The 18,936-nt window shown below is 44.9% G+C and overlaps 1 protein-coding gene across 4 annotated transcripts in view; it reads left to right on the top strand.

Annotated features, from left to right (window-relative positions):
* Nucleotides 1-449: 449 nt before the first annotated feature.
* The window catches only part of LOC108941963 (serine/threonine-protein phosphatase 2A 56 kDa regulatory subunit epsilon isoform-like), a 57,102-nt gene continuing 38,615 nt past the window's right edge, over nt 450-18,936 (top strand). For all 4 annotated transcript variants that reach the window (XR_001966671.2, XM_018764924.1, XM_018764923.2 and 1 more), the window contains exons 1-2: nt 450-813; nt 9,476-9,639. Coding sequence is in view for 3 of the 4 variants with exons in the window: in XM_018764924.1 (XP_018620440.1) it covers nt 9,483-9,639 (157 nt within the window). In the remaining variant the exon portion in view is untranslated. The remainder of the gene's footprint in view (nt 814-9,475; nt 9,640-18,936) is intronic.

The raw sequence follows: 18,936 nt of genomic DNA on the forward strand, positions 1-18,936 counted from the left end.
CTTTTTTTATTATTTTTTTTTTAACTTTATTACACTTTAATAAAACATTTTTAAAAAACTGCATGCACATCTTCACAATGACAAGGGTTTGCTTCTATTGCACAAGGGCGCCACCAGACCGACGCTCGTCTTCATTACAAGAGAAGGGAATGAAGGGGGCGGGGCGAGGTGAAGCGGGAGGTGTGGAAAGGGGCGGGGGAGCGGCTGAGCCTCATTCTATAATGGGAATTGCGTGCCTTTCGCAGTTTTATCTCATCTCCTTCCAAGTCAGGTTCTCATCAACCGACCTTAACTATTAACTATTCATTGCGCTCAGGAATATGAAGTCAAATGATGGACGTCATCCAAAGCCCAACCCAATCCCTTATTTCCTTCAAACCGGCCAATGGCCAGCGGCCTCAAGTCGTAGCCTGACAGCACGGATGTGTGTGTGCGCGCGCGCTCGCCGCTGTTATGTGTGCCATGAACTCAGCTCAGTAATATTGACAATAGAGTGACGAGAGATCGTCCAACAAAATACAAAGGCTAAAGCGAAAATTAAAGAAAAAAACGCTGTGATACACTCGAGTTCATGAAAATCTGGGAGGTGTAATGCATTTTAGGTTTATTTTTATACATCAGTGTATTATAATATAATAATTTATGGGACTCGGGCGATTAGCCAAGGAAGCTAAATAATTGTGCTCCGGGTTTGGCTTGTGGAAGGCCAACATTGCGAGACAGCTTTCTTCCGTTGTCACCGCTGTCAAGATAATCTGTGAGAGACTGAAGCGCAGGCACTGTACATCTACTTTGTGAAGCGTAGAGGATCAGGTATGGAGTCCGTGCACGGGTACACCAGCCGCCTCGCTCTCCCCGCGGTCTCGCGTCTTTCGGCTGCGTGCGGGTCGGAAAGTTGGTGTTGGTGTTTGTTTCATCCGTATGACTAGATCAACGTCTCGGGCACACGTGTTGTGGCTGGATTAAAGTGTGCATTAGAGATGGCGAAGTGATCATGCGTTCGGTGGCTCCGCGCGGGCGGTCGAGGTAGGTGTCGCGAACAGAATGAGAGCGGCGGCCGCCAGCTAGGCCCGCAGGACTCGCTACAACCGAGGAGTTCACTGTCTGTCCAGCACGGAAACACACATTTTGTCCTCTTCTATTATCTTCTATCGAGTATTTCCACATTCAGTCAGTGCGATGCGTTTGCCCTGCTGTGAGACTTAAGAAGAGCGCGCGCGAGAAACAAAGTGAAACAATCGGTTACTTCGCTGACGGAGACGCATGATGTTTACCGGCTACACGGGACGAGTTCTGGAAACGGACTGTTAATGAGAGAGAATTTGGATGATCTCCGCTAGCCAGGTTTACCATGATTTGACGTCCGTCAGTGTCCAGATAGCATTATTATTCCAGTGGATTCGGCGTGTCTAGTAAAATGGCACTCCGCGACAGATAGATAAAAACGTCTTGATCCCAAGGATCAAATTGTACGAGGCTCCAGCTCAGCTGCCTATATGTAACAAGTTACCAGTTGCATTAGGAAAAAGTAAATAAAAATAAGTGTAAATAATAAACAAAGTACAGACAGCTTAGTTCTACCTACAGACAGAGGACTCGAGTCTCGAGTGGCTGTTGGCATGGATCGGATGGATGGCCTGAGGTAGCTTCTTGGAACAACAAGTGAATATATAAAAATTATAGTATTATTTAAGCTCTGACATTAGATTTCCTTTAGAGAGTTGTGATTTGCTGAGAATGAGATGCCAATGTGATGGAAAGTATACATATACTCCAGAGATGGTTTCACAGGTGGCTTTTTTGGAATATCTGAGATCGCACCATTTGTTCTATATACTCACTGAAGGTACCTGTGTTTTTCTGAAGGTGCTGCAGTTTGTCCAAGGTGGTGTATGGAGGGTAAGAGTCATTGTCTGCATTGGGCATATGTTTGTGTTCTCTTCTGTATTACTTCTTCCACAATTTCCAGGAGTTAGGCAACATTGTGAAAGTTGGAGAAATATGTATGTGTGAAACGTATCACTTGGGAACAGAAAAAAACTGCCAAGGTGGATAAGGGATAGTGCCTTCCTCTCCTCTTTGTTCTTTACTTGTTTCGTTCGTCTTCCCCTCTCTGGCAGATTTTCCTTATCTTTGAACCACACAACGAAACTGCCACAGAGGTGGGCTCTATGTGCATTGTGCAAAGTACATTTATTGATTACTTTATAAATGTTGTTCACTGGCCCTGGTATGAAAAGAAATGTTTTGAAGAAGCACCATGGTGCTGTGTGATGTGAGCAAGTATTGTTTCCCTTAAGAACTTTAATCAGCTCAAGTGCGGGAATAGAAACTACTTTGAGAATTTCATTTTTACTGCTGTATATTTGATATCAGTGGCACATCATAAATAGCCTTGCCTGTTTTTGTCAATGTCCTGAAAAATTCCAAAAAATAGAATAAGTGCCAGAAGCTCATAGGTTGGGGGGGGGGTTGTGTTCTGACTTTCTTGTGAGCTAAAAGTACAGTTGTGGCTAACCAAGGAAGTGTAATGTAAGCAGGGATGGGAGCAATAATATCAACAGCACTAGAGGCCTTGAACAGCGGACTATCTCCTCTAGTAAGTGTGCCTTGTCTTGTCTTGTCAGCACGCTCAGTTTTGTTGGAAAAATGCAGAGGTGGTGTTGCGCACAGGTATGTGAAATTTGACCCCAAGGTCCTTTCTGTACTTCCAGCACATTGGGTTTTATCATGGACTGCTAATTTATTAGATTTACAAGTTTATTAAATTTATTACAGGTGATATAATGCTACCAGCACAGGTGCTCAACATTTCAATTTATTAGCTGTTTCTTGGTGTTTCAGAGTTAATATATAAAGCTGTGTGACTGCACAGCCATGTATTGCTGACATTTGGACTGTCAAAGCTGTTTCATTCCATAGTCCATTTGACGTTAGTCAGTACCTAAAACTGAATTTGGCCACAAACAGGCATTTATAACCTTGTAGGTGGAAGAGCAGAATCCATCTGTAGTCCAAATTTCTGTCATTCTGGTTATTGGCTTTGACTGCTCACATTGGATTGTTTGTTTTTCTCTAGTTTTTATTTAACAGTGTAATTAATTTAACAGTGTAACTAAATCCAGTTTCAGGTTAAGGTACCATGATATGTGGACTCTGCTTTTCAGCAGGGTTACCCACGTTGAAGGGTTAAGCTGATTCAGAGCCAGCAGCAAAGAACAACACATTCTAGTGTTCTCATTCATGATGCAGGGCATAGTAAATATTTACAGTGTGATGCTGATTGTCATTTTTAGATTTTCTTTTCCTGAAAATACAGTAGCAATGTGTTGATCTACTGTGTACTTTAGACTTTCATAATGATGGGAAAATTAAGATTTGTGCATTAAGAATACCCAATGCTCAGCATTCTAGTCAGCAGATGCTGTTTATAGGTCTGTGAAGTTGGCCCCCTTACAAACGGCACAAATTAAGAAAACCTTATTCATTAGTGCTACATTTGTGCTGCTGCTGTTTTTGAGATATTAACATTTGTTTTTCCAGGAAGTGATGTCACTCAGCTCCCCCACAGCTCTGGAGACACTGTAATTTGGGTTCTTTTTGTGCCGTTTAAACTGCGGTTGTATCTCCTTTGGTTCTGGAAGTATTGAAGGTTGTTTACGTGGCACATGTCACTCCAGCCCCCCCACAACGCTGCAGAAACTTGTATTTGGACTCCTTTGTTTCTGCTACGTTTGGCACATTTCATGTTCCTACCTACTAACCTTTAGTATTTGTTACAAAATATTAAGTTTTTTTTTTTTTTTTTTTTTTTTTTCCCCTTTTTTCATGAAATGTGTTAGATGTGTGGCATAGTTGGAAGGAGAGTCATAACTGAGTACTTCTCTGCAAGTATTCCAAAGCAAAACACCATGTAGCGCTTCTAGTAACACAGTAAACCAGGTGGTATGATAGCCCACTTTATACTGTTACTACAACCCCATTTGCAAGAAAGTTGGGAAAGTATGGAAAATGGCAGTAAAATCAAGGAATGATTTGTAAATATACTTTCATGTGTATTCAAATAAATACAATATAAGGACAAGGTATTTAGTGTTTTACCTAATCAACTAAATTGTTTTCAATATGTATGTTTATTCTGAAACTGCCTGCAACACATTCCAAAGAAGTTGGGAGAGTCAGGTGTTTACTACTGTAACATTAGCATGTCTTGTAATAGCACTTATTAATCGTTTGAGCACTAAAGACACCAGTTAAGCTGAGCAAGTGGGATTTTCCCCATTATGCAGGCACAATTGTACGAGGCCTTTGTTGCCGTATTTTGTGCTTCGTAATGTGCAACACCTTCTCAATCGGAGACAGGTTAGGACTGCAGGCAGGCTAGTCTAGTACCTGCACTTGCTGCTTATGCAGCTATTCACTTGTAATCCAGGCAGAATGCAGTTTGACGTTGTCCTGCTGGAAAATGCAGGCACATCCTTAGAAAAGACTGCTTCTGGATGTCCCTACCCTTACCTGTGGTCATGAACTCTGGGTTCATCATCATCATTGGCATCCATCAGTCTAGAAAGACCATGGAATTGCGCCTTGGTTTTGTCCACTTCACGGTGGTTTGCATCGCCGGCCATGACTGTGAAGGCCCAAACGAGAATGACAGTCCTTGCCACAGTTGCAGCAGATGTGCTGGGTGCTGTTCGTATGTTCCACTTGAAGCCTGACCTTCCTGCGTCTTCGCCTCTCCTCAGTCTGTAGTCGCAGCTTTTGTTCGCCACGTCCCAGACCTTGATGAAGTTCCCGCCTCCAGCTGCAACGATCAGTTGCCAGCTCCTCCCAGCCGTTCACATTAATGTCAAGCTCTCTCAAATCCTTTTTGCACACATCCTTGAAGCGCAAATGGGGCCGTCCGGTTGGACGTACACCAAAGGCCAGTTCCCCATACAGGATGTCTTTCGGGATCCTTCCATCATCCATCCGACAGACATGCCCTATCCACCATAGCCTGCGTTGCCTGAGGATGGTCTGCATGCTTGGCAATCCAGCCTGATTAAGGACGTCACTGTTAGTAACTTTGTCCTTCCACGAGATCTGGAGGATGCGTCTGAGACAATGCAGGTGGAATGTGTTCAATCTTTTCTCCTGGTGGGCATACAAAGTCCATGTTTCACTTCCGTAGAGCAGAACTCCAAGAACGCAAGCGCAGTAAACTTTGATCTTAGTATGCCTGGAGAGCATGCCATTCATCCACACTCTCCTGCTGAGACTGGACAGAGTCGTGGCGGCTTTTCCTATTCTTTTATTGAGCTCAGGCTCCAGTGACATGGTATCTGTGATGGTCGACCCGAGGTAATTGAATGCGTGAACAACCTCAAGAGTGTAGTTGCCGATGGGGAGTGATGGAGGTTGAGGAGTACTTTGTCCCATAACATTGGTTTTCTCCAAGCTTATTTTGAGACCAAAGACCTCAACTGTGCGAGAGAAGCAATCCATTTGCCGCTGAAGCTCTTCCTGTGTGTGTGACACCAGAGCAGCGTCATCAGCAAACAGCATATCACGGATGAAAACCTTTCGTACCTTCGACCGGGCCTTAAGCCTCGCGAGGTTAAACAGGTTCCCGTCACTTCAGGTGTGTAGGTAAATCCCCTCTGTGGAATTTCCGAAGGCTTTCTTCAGCAGCACTGCGAAGAAGATCCCAAAAAGAGTTGGAGCGAGCACGCATCCCTGCTTGAGACCACTTTTGATGCTAAAAGCGTCAGACGTTGATCCATTGAAGCGGACTGTGCCCTGCATATCAGCATGGAAGGATTGAATCAGCTTAAGTAGCTTAGGCGGACAGCCGATTTTGCCGAGAACCCGGAAAACCCCACTTCTGCTGATGGTATCAAACGCCTTGGTCAGATGGATGAAAGCGACGTACAAGGGTTTCCTTTGCTCTCTACACTTTTCCTGCAGCTGCCTCAAGGAGAAGATCATATCAACGGTTGATCGTCCGGCACGGAAGCCGCATTGTGATGCCGGGTAGATCCGCTCGGCAGTTTTTTGAAGCCTTCTGAGGACAACTTGAGCAAAGAGTTTCCCAGTAACACTGAGGAGTGAGATGCCACGGTAGTTGTTACAGTCACTTCGGTCTCCCTTGTTCTTGTAGAGTTACAATCGTGGCATTTTGCATATTCTGTGGAACCACACCTTCTTCCCAGCACTGACACAGTAACTCATGGAGAGGTTGCAGAAGAGTATCTCTAGCACACTTGATGACTTCTGGCGGTATGCCGTCCTGTCCTGGAGCTTTACCAGCAACTAGGTGGTTGATGGAGTTCTTGAGTTCCTCCACCGTGGGCAGGTCATCCAGCTCACTCATGAGTGGCAACTGTTCAGTGGCTTGAAGAGCGGTGTCTGACACTGTGCTCTTGAAGGTCATACAGTTCGGAGAAATATTCCAGCCAGCGCTCCATCTGTTTGGTTTTGTCGGTTATAATATCACCTGACTTGGACTTCAGAGGAGCTGTCTTATTCTGCCTGGGACCGATAGCTTGCTTGATGCCATCATACATCTCCCGGAGATGACCGAAGCTGGCATGGATCTGAATCTTGTTACACAAGTTGAGCCAGTAGTCGTTCGCACACCGCCTGGCTGTTCGCTGAACTTCTGCTCTGGCTGCTCTCAGCGCTCGCTTGGTGTTCTCGCAGGGTGAACGTTTGTGTTCCAGAAAGGCGGCATGTTTCTTCTCAACAGCTGGAATCATCATGTCAAAGTACTCCTCAAACCAATCGTTCACTTTCCTAGACTTCCTCCCGAAAACTGCCAAGGCTGTGTCACGAATTGTGTCCCTTAGGTGATCCCACTTCGAGGTGACGCTTTCTGTAACGCATCTGGTGGGTAGCGTTTTCTCAAGGCAGTCACGGAATATCTTTGCAGTCTCTACATGCAGTGCCTTGTTTCCATCGATGCGGGGCTTCCCATAGGGTTTCGAATGATGTTAAGCTGATACCCAAGCAGTTACTTTTGAACACACAAGCGAGTGATCCGTATCGCAGTCAGTGCTCTGGAAGCTGCGTGTAAAGAAGACATTGTTCAAGTTTGCTTGCCTAGTGATCACCAAGTCCAGTTGGTGCCAGTGCTTCGAGCGTGGATGTCTCCAGGAAACCCTGTGCTGTGGTTTTGTGTTGAAGAAGGTGTTAGTAATGCACAGGTTGTGATATGTGCAGAGTTCCAGCAGGCGCTGTCTGTTTTCATTCATTTTTCCCACACCGAAATAGCCTAAGCATGAGGGCCAAGAATCCCGATTAGCTCCTACTCTTGCATTAAAATCACCCAGAAGGTATACTTGCTCATTTGCAGGTATGTGTTCCAGGACGGCATGGAGATCGTCGTAAAACCGGTCTTTTGTTTCGGGCGAAGCACCGAGGGTTGGTGCATAGGTGCTAACTAGGTGAGCACAGCCGGCACAGGTTTGTAGCTTGATGCAAAGTATTCGTTCTGATCCACCCGGACATAGTTCCACCAGTTGCAAGAGACCGTTTCTGATAGCGAAACCCACCCCGTGTTCTCTTGGTTCACCGTCTGATTTTCCTTGCCAGAGAAATGTGTAGTCAGCCTTAATAAGGGATCCTGACGCAGCTAGCCTTGTCTCCTGTAGTGCGGCAACGTCAACACGAACCCTCTTCAGTTCATTGTTGATTACGGCAGTCTTCCGTGCGTCACTCACATTTTGTAGATTATCAGTCAGGCCAGATAGCATAGACCGTACATTCCAGCAGGCAAGCCTAAAGACCTCCCTGTTTTTCTTGGTTATCTTTTTGCCTGGTGCTTTAATTTCAGTCCACTTGTCGGGTTGAAAGCCTTAAGCCCCATGCACCCAGTGAGGCAGGTGAACTGTGGTGGGACAGCACCTTATTGGCCGGGGGCCAATTCTGGGTTATGACCGAAAGAATAAGGTCATGGATACCATCCATCCTATTCATCCACTTTCTTACCTACTTGTCCTACTTCCTCCAGCTCAACCTGGGGGATTCTCAGCCATTCCCAGGCCAACTGGGAGATATAATCTCTCCAGCGGGTCCTGGGCCGACCTCGGGGTCTCATCCCAGTTGGCCGTGCCTGGTATACTCCAAAGGGACGCACCCAGGGGGCATCCTTACCAGAAGCCCGGCCACCTCAGCTGACTCCTCTCAATGTGGAGGAGTAGCAGCTCTACTCTGAGTTCCTCCCGGATGGCTGAACTTGTCACCCTGTCACAGAGAGTGAGTCCCACCATCCTGCAGAGAGAACTAATTTCAGCCACTTGTATCCGTGATCTTATTCTTTGTCATTAGCCAGAGTATTGCAGATACAGTTGGCTGAAATAAATTTTTCTCTGCAGGGTGGTGGGACTCAGTTGAGCGGGAGGAAGTTGTGAGGGACAGGGACATCTGGGCTCCTCTGCTCTCCCTAATGCTACCACCACCCTAAAAGAACAAGCGGGCAAGGAAATGAATGAATGAATGAACTTTGTAGGATTAAACGAAAAGAGAAAATACAAGGCCTTTCCTTCAGAATGAAGGCTTTGTAATTTGCATTTTGTTTTTTAATTTCAAATAATAAAAAAAAAAAAACAAATGAACGCAATGTACATAGACTGAAATGCGGTGTTAGAGCTGCGGGGTTTTTTTTTGAAAACTGTTCACTTCAGTTGGCATCAACTTCATTTTGCTGTTTTCTACTTTAACAGTCAGTGAAAAGCCAGTTTGTCTTTGATTCATTGGTGTGGCAATGTCTATTTCATTCCTGCAGTACCAGCCCTATAAAGACCTGGGCTCTTCATTATTTCTTAAACATCTTTTTTCATGTTTGTGTGCTTGGTGTCAACCCACAACACAGCTCTGAATTCTCAATTACCATGTTATATTGCACTTTTTCCATTGAACGGGCTTGGGACTTCCAGCCTTTGGTTACAGCATCTGTCCTGTCCTGGTTAGACTTAGAATTATTTTGGGTGCTTGCATGAAATGCAGTCAAACATAGTTGATTGTGGTGAAAGTTTTCTGTAGTGCCACAAAGTATCACTCACATTTGTCTCCACTAATGGTTTATTACATTGCATGTCCAATGTGTTTGCTGTCATTGGACTTAGCAGTACTCAGAACAAACTACTACCTAATGCTCAATGATATGTCACCCTGCTATGTAATGTGGAATATGTCCCACTATGACATTTTGATGTTCTTAGAGATTTGGTTAAAAGAATGGTTTGCTTGCTCTTGTAGCTGTTTTAATTCCTCTGTTAGATCACATTCAGTAGTATTATAACGAACTAGTTGTACTGAGCTTCAAGTTGGTCCATTACAAGTGAAGGTGCTTGCAGTTTTTAACCTCTGATTACGCTGGGTGCTGCTGTGGTATGAAGAAGGTGCTCTAGGCAGTGGTGTTTTGACTGGCTACTCGCATAGTCCTTTGACATCAAGGCCACAGCCCTCATGTCCTTATCTCTACCTCCCCCAGCAAGGCTATGTCCTCGGCAGCCACCACGCCTCCGTCGGTGGACAGAGTTGATGGATTCTCCCGGAAATCTGTGAGGAAAGCAAAGCAGAAGCGATCCCAGAGCTCCTCGCAATTCCGGTCTCAGGGCAAACCTATAGAACTCACCCCACTGCCGCTACTGAAAGGTAAGATGCCCACGCCCATCCTTCGTATCATTTCTATACTGTCACTACTTGGTTCATGTCAGATTAGGTATCAAAAATTCAATTCAGTTTATTTTTATAGAGCGCTCTTCTCACGCGGTGACGCAGAATGCTTGAACACCAGCGTAAGGCAAGAAAAGCAAGTACATCAGAACAAAGAAGACAGTTGACTACAGACTGTCATAATGTAATGCTTTCATAGAACTATAAGTATGCCTACTGGCCAGGGAGGAAAGGAACAAAAACTTACAAAGGAAAATCGAGGGAGAAAAATTTGGGGGTCCAAGTGCCAGTGGCTGCCCAGCCCTCCTGGGCATTCTAGATTAAATAAGACTTCTAAACCAGTTTAATAAGTAAGTGATAATGGGATTGTTGCAGTATGGTAGTTTGATTTCCCAGTTCCACAAGGTACGTCTTGTCCACCATGGCAGTTGGTTGTCATCTTCAGTCGGCATGGGGCGCGTCTGTGACCGTTGACCAGACTCCTCAGGTCTTATTATAGGGAAACAATCCTCAAAAAAAAAAAAAAATAGTAATTTGTAAGTTAAGTAAATTTAATATGCTTTGGTATAGAGGTGGGAAAACCAAACACACCCAGGTGGAATGCCTGTGTAAACATTAAGTCTTTAGTCTGGATTTGAAGACTGAGACAGATGGTGCATTTCTGACAGTAACTAGTAGACTATCACAGTTTAGGTTCTCTATAGCTAAAGGCTCGACCTCCTACTGAGGTCTCATTGATCACAGGTACTTTAAGGTAACCCACATCCAATGAACGAAACTATGGTCCTGGGATATAAGGATCAATAACCTCGCAAAGGTAAGCCGGAGCAATGCCATGTACTTCTGAAGGTCAAATGTAGTATTTTTATAATCAACTCTAAATGCGACCGGGAGCCGAGGCAATGATTTAAGTACCGGTGTTATGCGATCGTACTTCCTAGTTCTAGTAACAGTTCTTCCAGCTGCATTTTGTGCCAACTGTAGCCTGGATACAGTCTGGTGCGGACAACCCGACAAAGCATTTCAGTAGTCTAGCATACTTCAAACAAAAGCATGAACCAATTTCTCAGCATCCTGCCTAGATAGATAGATAGATATACTTTATTGATCCCACAAGGGAAATTATGTTACAGCAGCAGAACACAAGTCAGATAAATACTTGCAATATATATTTAAAAAAAAAAATATAAAACAAGTGGAAAAATACAAGATAAAAATATAAGTATATACAATTATGTATACAGTTGGAAGAATAAAAGAATAAAAAGTATATTAAATAAATTAAAATAAATTAAAACAGTATGTAGTGCAACAGTAAAGTGCAAGTTGTACAAAACGGTAATATAATCATTATGAAGTAGTAACAAAATGAACTAACAATAGTGCTGAATAGTTCATCTGTCACACAGGTGAGCTGTTGTACAAAGTTATTGCGAACAGTAGAAATGATTTCCTGAACCGTTCTTTACGGCAGCGGAGCTGAATGAGTCTTTTAGAAAATGAGCTTCGCTGTCTCTGCAGTGTGCTGTGAAGTGGGTGGGAAGGAGTATCCATGATGGAGAGCAGTTTGTTCAGTGACCTCCTATTCCTCACAGACTCAAACGTCTCCATGTTTTGTCCAGTGATGATACCGGCCTTACGGATGAGTTTGTTCACCCTGCCTCCATCTCTGAAATTGATGCTGCTCCCCCAGCAGACCACGGCAAAGTAGATGGCGCTCGCAACAACAGACTGGTAGAAGATCTCCAGCATCTTGCTGCACACATTGAAAGATCTGAGCTTTCTCAGAAAATAGTCTGCTCATTCCCTTCTTGTACACAGCATCAGTGTGGTCCCTCCAGTCCAGACTGCTGTTCAAGTGGACACCTAAGTACTTGTATTACTGAACAGTCTCAACCTCCTCCCCCAGGATCTTTATGGGTCTGACTGCAGTTTTTGTCTTCCTAAAGTCAACGACCATCTCCTTGGTCTTCTTGACATTTAGGAGCAGATGATTCCTGCTGCACCACTCCACAAAGTTATCCACCAGGTGCCTATACTCCAACTCCTGTCCATCTGTAATACACCCCACCACTGCAGAGTCATCAGAGAACTTCTGCAAATGGCATGATTCAGTATCATACTGAAAATCAGAGGTGTACAGAGCGAACAGGAATGGTGACAGAACAGTTCCCTGTGGCGCTCCTGTGTTGCTAACCAAAACATCAGACAGGAAGCTCCCCAGCCGTACAAACTGTGGCCTGTCTGACAGATAGTCAGAGATCCAGGAGACCGTAGATGCACCGATACCCATCCCAGCAGCTTCTCACTCAACAAAAGAGGTTGGATGGTATTAAAGGCACTGGAGAAGTCAAAAAACATGATCCTCACAGTGCTACCACTACCATCCAAGTGAGAATGACCTCGATGCAGCAGATAGGCGACGGCATCATCCACACCCACATGAGGCCGATAGGCAAACTGAAGAAGGTCCAGACTAGATTTTATCTGTGGTCTCAGCTGTATCAGCACCAGTCTCTCCAGTACCTTCATAACATGTGACGTTAGGGCAACTGGTCTGAAGTCACTGGGGCCAGATGGGATGGCTATCTTTGGCACCGGTACTAAACAAGATGTCTTCAATAGCACAGGAATCCTTTCCTGCAACAGACTCAGGTTGAAGATGGTGTTGCAGGATGCCAGATAGCTGGGCTGCACAGGACCTCAGGACCCCGGGGCTAATGTGATCCGGGCCTGCAGCCTTGCCTTGATGGAGTCTCTTCAGCTGTCTTCTCACCTGGCCGATGGTCACATTCATGGGGGTTGTGGTCCGACGTACACCGTGGGGGGTGGGAGTGGGTACGATGCAAGACATAAGAGGGTGACAAAGAGGGTGTAAAGACTGGTCCGGTGTGGGGAGGGCCAGCAGGGGGTCCAGTGCTGAACCTGTTAAAGAACAAATTCAGCTCATTGGCTCTGTCCAGGCTGCCGTCCTGCTGGCGATCTTTGATGTTATATCCTGTGATCTGCTTCATGCCTCTCCACACATCCCTCATGTTGTTCAGCTGGAGTTTATTCTCCGGCTTTTGTCTATAAGAGTCTTTACACTTCCTCAGTGCCACCTTCAGTTGGCGCTGTATCCTTCTCATCTCGTCCTTGTCACCAGACCTGAAGGCTCTCTTCTTTTGGTTCAGCAACCCCTTCAAGTCACAGGTAATCCAAGGCTTGTTATTAGGAAAACGGCATACTGTCCGGGTTGGAATGATTGTGTCCTCACAGAAATTAATATAGTCCGTGATGCAGTCAGTGATGTTATTGAGGTTGTCCCCATGTGGTCTGCAGAGCACATCCCAATCTGTTGTTTCAAAGCAGTCCTGCAAGACCTCACTGGCCTCCTGAGTCCACCTCCTCACATTCCTTGTGGAAATAAGCTGCCTTTGAACTGCAGGGACATACTGAGGTGTTAACAGGATAAGATTGTGGTCTGATCTACCAAGTGGGGGCGGGGCAGTGGCGGTATGTGCATCCTCAATATTTGCATACAATAGATCCAGTGTTTTGTTTTCCTGCGTAGTGCAATCAATGAACTGATGAAAAGTTGGAAGAATTGAGTCCAATCTAACATGATTAAGATCTCCAGTAACGGCCACAGAAGCATCGGGGTGCTGAGATTGTAGCCTAGCAACGGTGGTGTGTACCGCGTCACTTCCCGATGCCTCATCAGCTGATGGTGGAATGTAAACCCCGACCAGTATGACGGAGGAGAACTCCCGTGGTAAATAATATAGACGAATACTGAAGGTTAGGAGTTCGGCATCCGGCCAGCAGAAACGTTCCTTCACAGTAATATGTCCGGGATTGCACCACCGTTCATTCACAAACACTGCAATCCCACCGCCCTTCTTCTTACCGCTCAGCCTGACGTCTCTGTCTGCCCGAACCGTCCTGAAGCCGGGTATGGAGGCACTGTGTTCCGGGAAGTCTGGTTGCAGCCATGTCTCCGTAAAGCACAAAATGCTGCTGGCCGGGTACTCCCTCTGGGTCCGAATCAGTGCCCACAACTCGTCCATCTTATTTCCCAAAGACCTCACGTTCCCGGTGATGATCGACAGGACAGATGGTTTAAATCTCCTCCTCTTTGCTCCGGCTCTGCACCCGTGGCGTCTTCTCCTGAGCTCCTCCGGGATAACAGGCCTAGATCTGGGCAGGTATCCTGTATAGGAGAGCGCTAGCAGCTGATCGCGTATGTACATAGACACAATGCCACTCCGCTCAGCACAGCCCCTCCTTACAAAAGTGAGGAAAAAAACAGCGATACGGTCATTAAAAAGTAATAAAAGTCAACGATCAATTTGACAAGCAACAAGTTTAAAAAAAAAAAAACAAAAAACAAAAAAATCTAACGAGCTGCTGCAACAAGCTGCCACTCGGCTGGTGCCATATTGGCTGGTGGAACATAGGAATTACTGTAATTTCGCTATGTTTCTTAACTGAAGGAAACACGACTTAAAGCATTTACACAAGATAAAATGACAGCTTCCCATCTAACAGAACATCTAAATTCTTGACAATCTGTATGCGTGAAACAATACGATTTGTGCTAAAGATTGGAGTGATTGTGTCAAGAGTTTTGGCATCACCACCCACCACAAGTACCTCTGTTTTACTGGCATTTAGAGAGATTTTTATTCATCCATAGTTTTTTTATATTGCTTAAACAGTAAAGACACCGCATGTGATGGGTCATCAGCCTTAAATGAAATGTATAGCTGTGTGTCATCGGCATATAAATGAAAATTTATATTGTAACTGTGAATGATGTCACCAAATGATAAAATATACAATGAGAACACTAATGGACGCAACAAAGAACCCGATGGAGGTGGTGCATTCATCAGATTTCAGTACAAATTGTTCATGGTTAGCTAACTATCAGTCAGACCACTTCAGGACAAGTACCCCTTAGTCCAACCAGGTTTTCAAGTCTATACAGTAAGATATTATGGTCTACAGTATCAAACGCAGCACTCAAGTCCAGCGACATAACAATAGAGATATTGCCAGCATCAGAAGAGATGAGACTATCATTAAGAGCAAATGTGAGTGCCGTTTCAGTGTTGTGACCAGTGTGGAACCCAGACTGAAGTTTTTCAAATATATTTTGATGATTAAGATATTTTACAGTTTGTGACACTACAGTCTTTTCTAGGATTGTGGATAAAAACGGTAGATTGGAGATGTCTAATTACTTGGGTTTTTTACAGTCCAGATCTGATCTCTTTGGTAGGGGTCGAATAACAGGGACTTCAAAAGCTTTCAGAACACAACCATTAAGTAACAACATATTAACAATATTAGCAATAGGTTCAATACACAGTCCTGTATGTTGCAGCTGCTACCCCAGGATGTAATACACCCTGTGAGGATGGACTCCACAGCACACCTGTAGAAAGTGGTGAGGACTATAGTGTACATCCTGGCTTTCTTCAGATGCTTGAGGAAGTGGAGATGTTGATGGGCCTTTTTGATGGTTGATGCTGTGTGCTCAGTCCATGTGAGTTTGGCAGTGAGGTGACCCCTAGGAATCTGAAGCTGTTGACCCTTTCTACACCATCCTCTCCTATGTAGATGGGTGACTGAACCATATCCTGTTTCCTGAAGTCAATCACCAGCTCCTTAGTTTTACTGGCATTGAGAGACAGGTTGTTGTCCTGGCACCACTTTCCCAGAAGCCTCGCCTCCTCTCTGTAGGCCGTCTCATCGTTGCTGGTGATCAGACCCACAATGGTGGTATCGTCAGCAAACTTTATGATGGTGTTGGAGCTGTGACTGGCCACACAGTCATGTGTGAACAAGGAATATAGCACTGGGCTCAGGATGCTTCCCTGTGGAATGCCGGTGTTGGAGGTCAGTGGGAAGGAGATATTTCTTCCAATCCACACACGCTGGGGTCTGTTGGTGAGGAAATCCAGGATCCAATTGCACAATGTGACACTCGGTCCAGCCCTAGTAGTTTGTGGATCAGCTTGGTTGGGATGACAGTGTTAAATGCTGAGCTATAGTCTACAAGCAATAGCCTTGCATAGCAGTTTTTATTATCCAGCTGAGACAGAATGGTGTGAAGTGTGTGTGGTATTGCGTCTTCAGTGGATCTGTTGGGGCGGTAGGCAAACTGCAGTGGGTCCAAAGTGTCTGGGATGGTGTCCTTAATGTGTCCCAGCACCAGCCTCTCAAAGCATTTCATTCCAATGGGGGTCAGTGCCACTGGGCCGATAGTCATTAAGGCAGCTCACTTTGTTTTTCTTAGGAACTGGGATAATGGTGGTGTTTTTGAAACAGGTGGGTACAGTTGAGCTTTTTAAGGAGGTGTTAAATATGTCCGTGAATACAGCAGGCAGTTGTTCACTGCATGTTTTCAAAACTCGCCCTGAAATTCCGTCCGGACCAGCAGCTTTGCGGATATTGATACAGCTAAAGGTTTTTCTCACTTGTGCTACAGAGACGGTGAGATTGGCGTTACTATGCAGCGCAGTGGGGTCTTAGTTCTCGAACTCGAAGCAACCATAAAACGCGTTCAGCTCATCAGGGAGAGACGGAGCGGCACCTGTCAGTGTCCGCATCTGTGGTTTATAATCTGTTAATGTTTGGATTCCCTACCACAGCCTACGTGCATTTGAGTGCAGTTAAACTGATTCCACCTTCCTGCTGTATTCCTGTTTCGCGATGGCTTTGCGAAGCTCGTACTTGCTCTTCTTGTACACGTCCGTGTCTCCGGATTGCGACGCGCAAGTTTTTGCACGGATTGTATTTCGGAATTAGGCGGTTATCCACGTTTTTTTTGATTGGGGAATGAGCGGACTGTTTTATGTGGTATGCAGACATTTACACAGTAACCAATGAAGTCTGTGACCATTGTGGCATACTCGTTCAGATTGTAGGATGAGTTTCTGAACATGTCTCAGTCCACAGAGTTGAAGCAGTCCTGGAGCCTTTCCTCTGCTTCTGGTGTCCAGCGCTGCACAGTGTGTGTCACAGGTTCCTCTCGCTTCAGTTTCTGCTTGTAGACCGGGAACACCAGAATCGAGGCGTGATCTGACTGCCCGAGATGTGGACGTAGCAGCGAGCGGTACACACGTTTGCGTGAAGTGTAGCAGTGTTCGAGGGTGTTTGAGCCTCTGGTGGGGCAGAAGATGTGCTGATGGTACTTTGGGTACACAGTCCTGAAGTTGGCTTGGTTATCAGAGATAATGAACAGTCCATCTGGGTGCTTGTTCTTGTACTTAATGACGATGTGGTACAGTTCGTTCAGAGCGCTGTGTGTGCTCCCTTGGGGTGGGATGTAGACTGCAGCCATGAGCACAGCCGAGAACTCCCTGGGCAGGTAGAACCGTCGGCGTTTGATCAGGAGGTATTCAAGGTCCAGAGTGCAGTTCTGTGCAATCACTTCCACATTCGTACACCATGCAGTGATTGTTGTTAGAGTTTACTGCTGAACATTGGGGCTCAAATAACATAGTAAGGTTGATGGGACAGCTGGGTGGTTGTAAGTCAGTGATCACTTGTATTCTGTTAGTTAAGGAGCTAGGTGTGAACAGTAGAATTTTAATGTCTGTTCACATGTTCCATGGATTATAATGTACAGTTCAGTGGTTGATAAGATACTGCGCTTGGGGAGGGGGGGCTTGTTCTACCTTGAGTGCTGATGCCTTTGTATTGCTTCCTAGAAGGGAGCGTTTGGAAAATGTCATGGTCAAAGTGGGAAGAGTCTGCTGTGATCTTGCCAGCACGCTTTCTGGTCCTGGCCATTCAGCTGGAAAAACTCGCACTCAGTGACCCTCTGCCTCCACCCAGATAATGCACTATAGTCTGAACTTGTTTTATGTGGGGCTTCCTCTGAGCCAGATAGTTATGGTGATTTTGTGGATAGACTCAATAAATGCAGTGTAATATTTGATCAACTTAGCTTGCAGTTGGTTTAATTTTTTTTAAATTCTTAAATTTTTAAACTGTGAAAGTATGCCTTGTATTGGGCCTTTATGATTTAGCTATTGCCAGCGGTGAGCTGTGAAAACACAGAATTTGTGGTATTTATTGCTACAGATGGTCTCTGTATAATTTAAGCCATAATGCAGTGATTTAAAGTACACCTTATTGTGAAATGTATAGCAGGACTAGTCATTAATGTGATATATTTCTGTCCCTCACTGCTCTGTACACCACTGTTTTCAGTTCTTCTCCCAGCTTTATGTGTAAAACTCCATTTTAGTGCATTTGAATTTTTGTACCTCAACTCTGACCACAGTTTACTTAGCGGGCTGTTCTTGCCTTAGGAAGACATTTGAAGGCAAGCAAGACATGCTTTACATTTACATTTATTCATTTACTAGATGCTTTTCTCCAAAGCAACATACCAACCGCTTCACGTTCTGTTGCAAACCGTCCCAGTGCGTGCTGGAGACATCCAAGTGACGGTGCCAAAAGGACATCATCATCCATAGAAAGCAGAGACATCACCTTCTGACCCCCACATAGAATGCCCTCCTGACCTCAGCTGTGTCTTGATATCCTGTCCATGAAAACCACAAACAGGAGTGGAGACAAGGCACAACCTTGGCAGAGTCCAGCACCCACGTTGAACAGGCTTGACTTAATGCAAAGCTCCTCCGACCCCTCCTTAGCCGCCAGATGGTTCTCCAGAACCTCTTTGAGGCTGATCGAAAGTCATTTTCCATGGCCTCTCAACTCCTCCCATGCTCCGGATTTTGCTTCTGCAATCGCAGCTGCTGCCATCTTTCTTGCCTGCTAGTATATTAATGTTGTTATAAGTCCTTCATTTAGACACCTAGTTTTACTACAAGTATGGGTTACTTATGGCTTAGGTAGCTCAGTGCTCTTGTTTAGGGGCTTGAAGAGAAAGTTTTGCCACATGTTCTGTGCTAAGCCTGTTAAGTTTAGCACACATGGTCTTGTACAGTCTAAAGGCACACCCTACACCTGCAGAGAATGGAGTGGCAGAAAGAAGCTGATTGATAGCAGCAATGGATTCCGCATCAGTGGCATCACTTTTAATTAAAACTGAATCATTTAAAACAATTTTAAACATTTTCAGTAAGAAGGAAAATATTTTTGATGACATTTGGTTATTAAAATCAAAAATTAGACTTAGAGAATACTCTTTTTTTTAAAAAAAAAAAAAAGATTCAGATGTAAAAAAACTTTTTGGAGATAGAATTCATAGGAGTTTGTCATTGGTGAAAGACTAATTGCTGATATCTTGCTGAAGTACATTTGTCTAAA

The sequence above is a fragment of the Scleropages formosus genome, chromosome 21 (genome assembly GCF_900964775.1).
Source record: "Scleropages formosus chromosome 21, fSclFor1.1, whole genome shotgun sequence".
NCBI classification, from domain to species: domain Eukaryota; kingdom Metazoa; phylum Chordata; class Actinopteri; order Osteoglossiformes; family Osteoglossidae; genus Scleropages; species Scleropages formosus.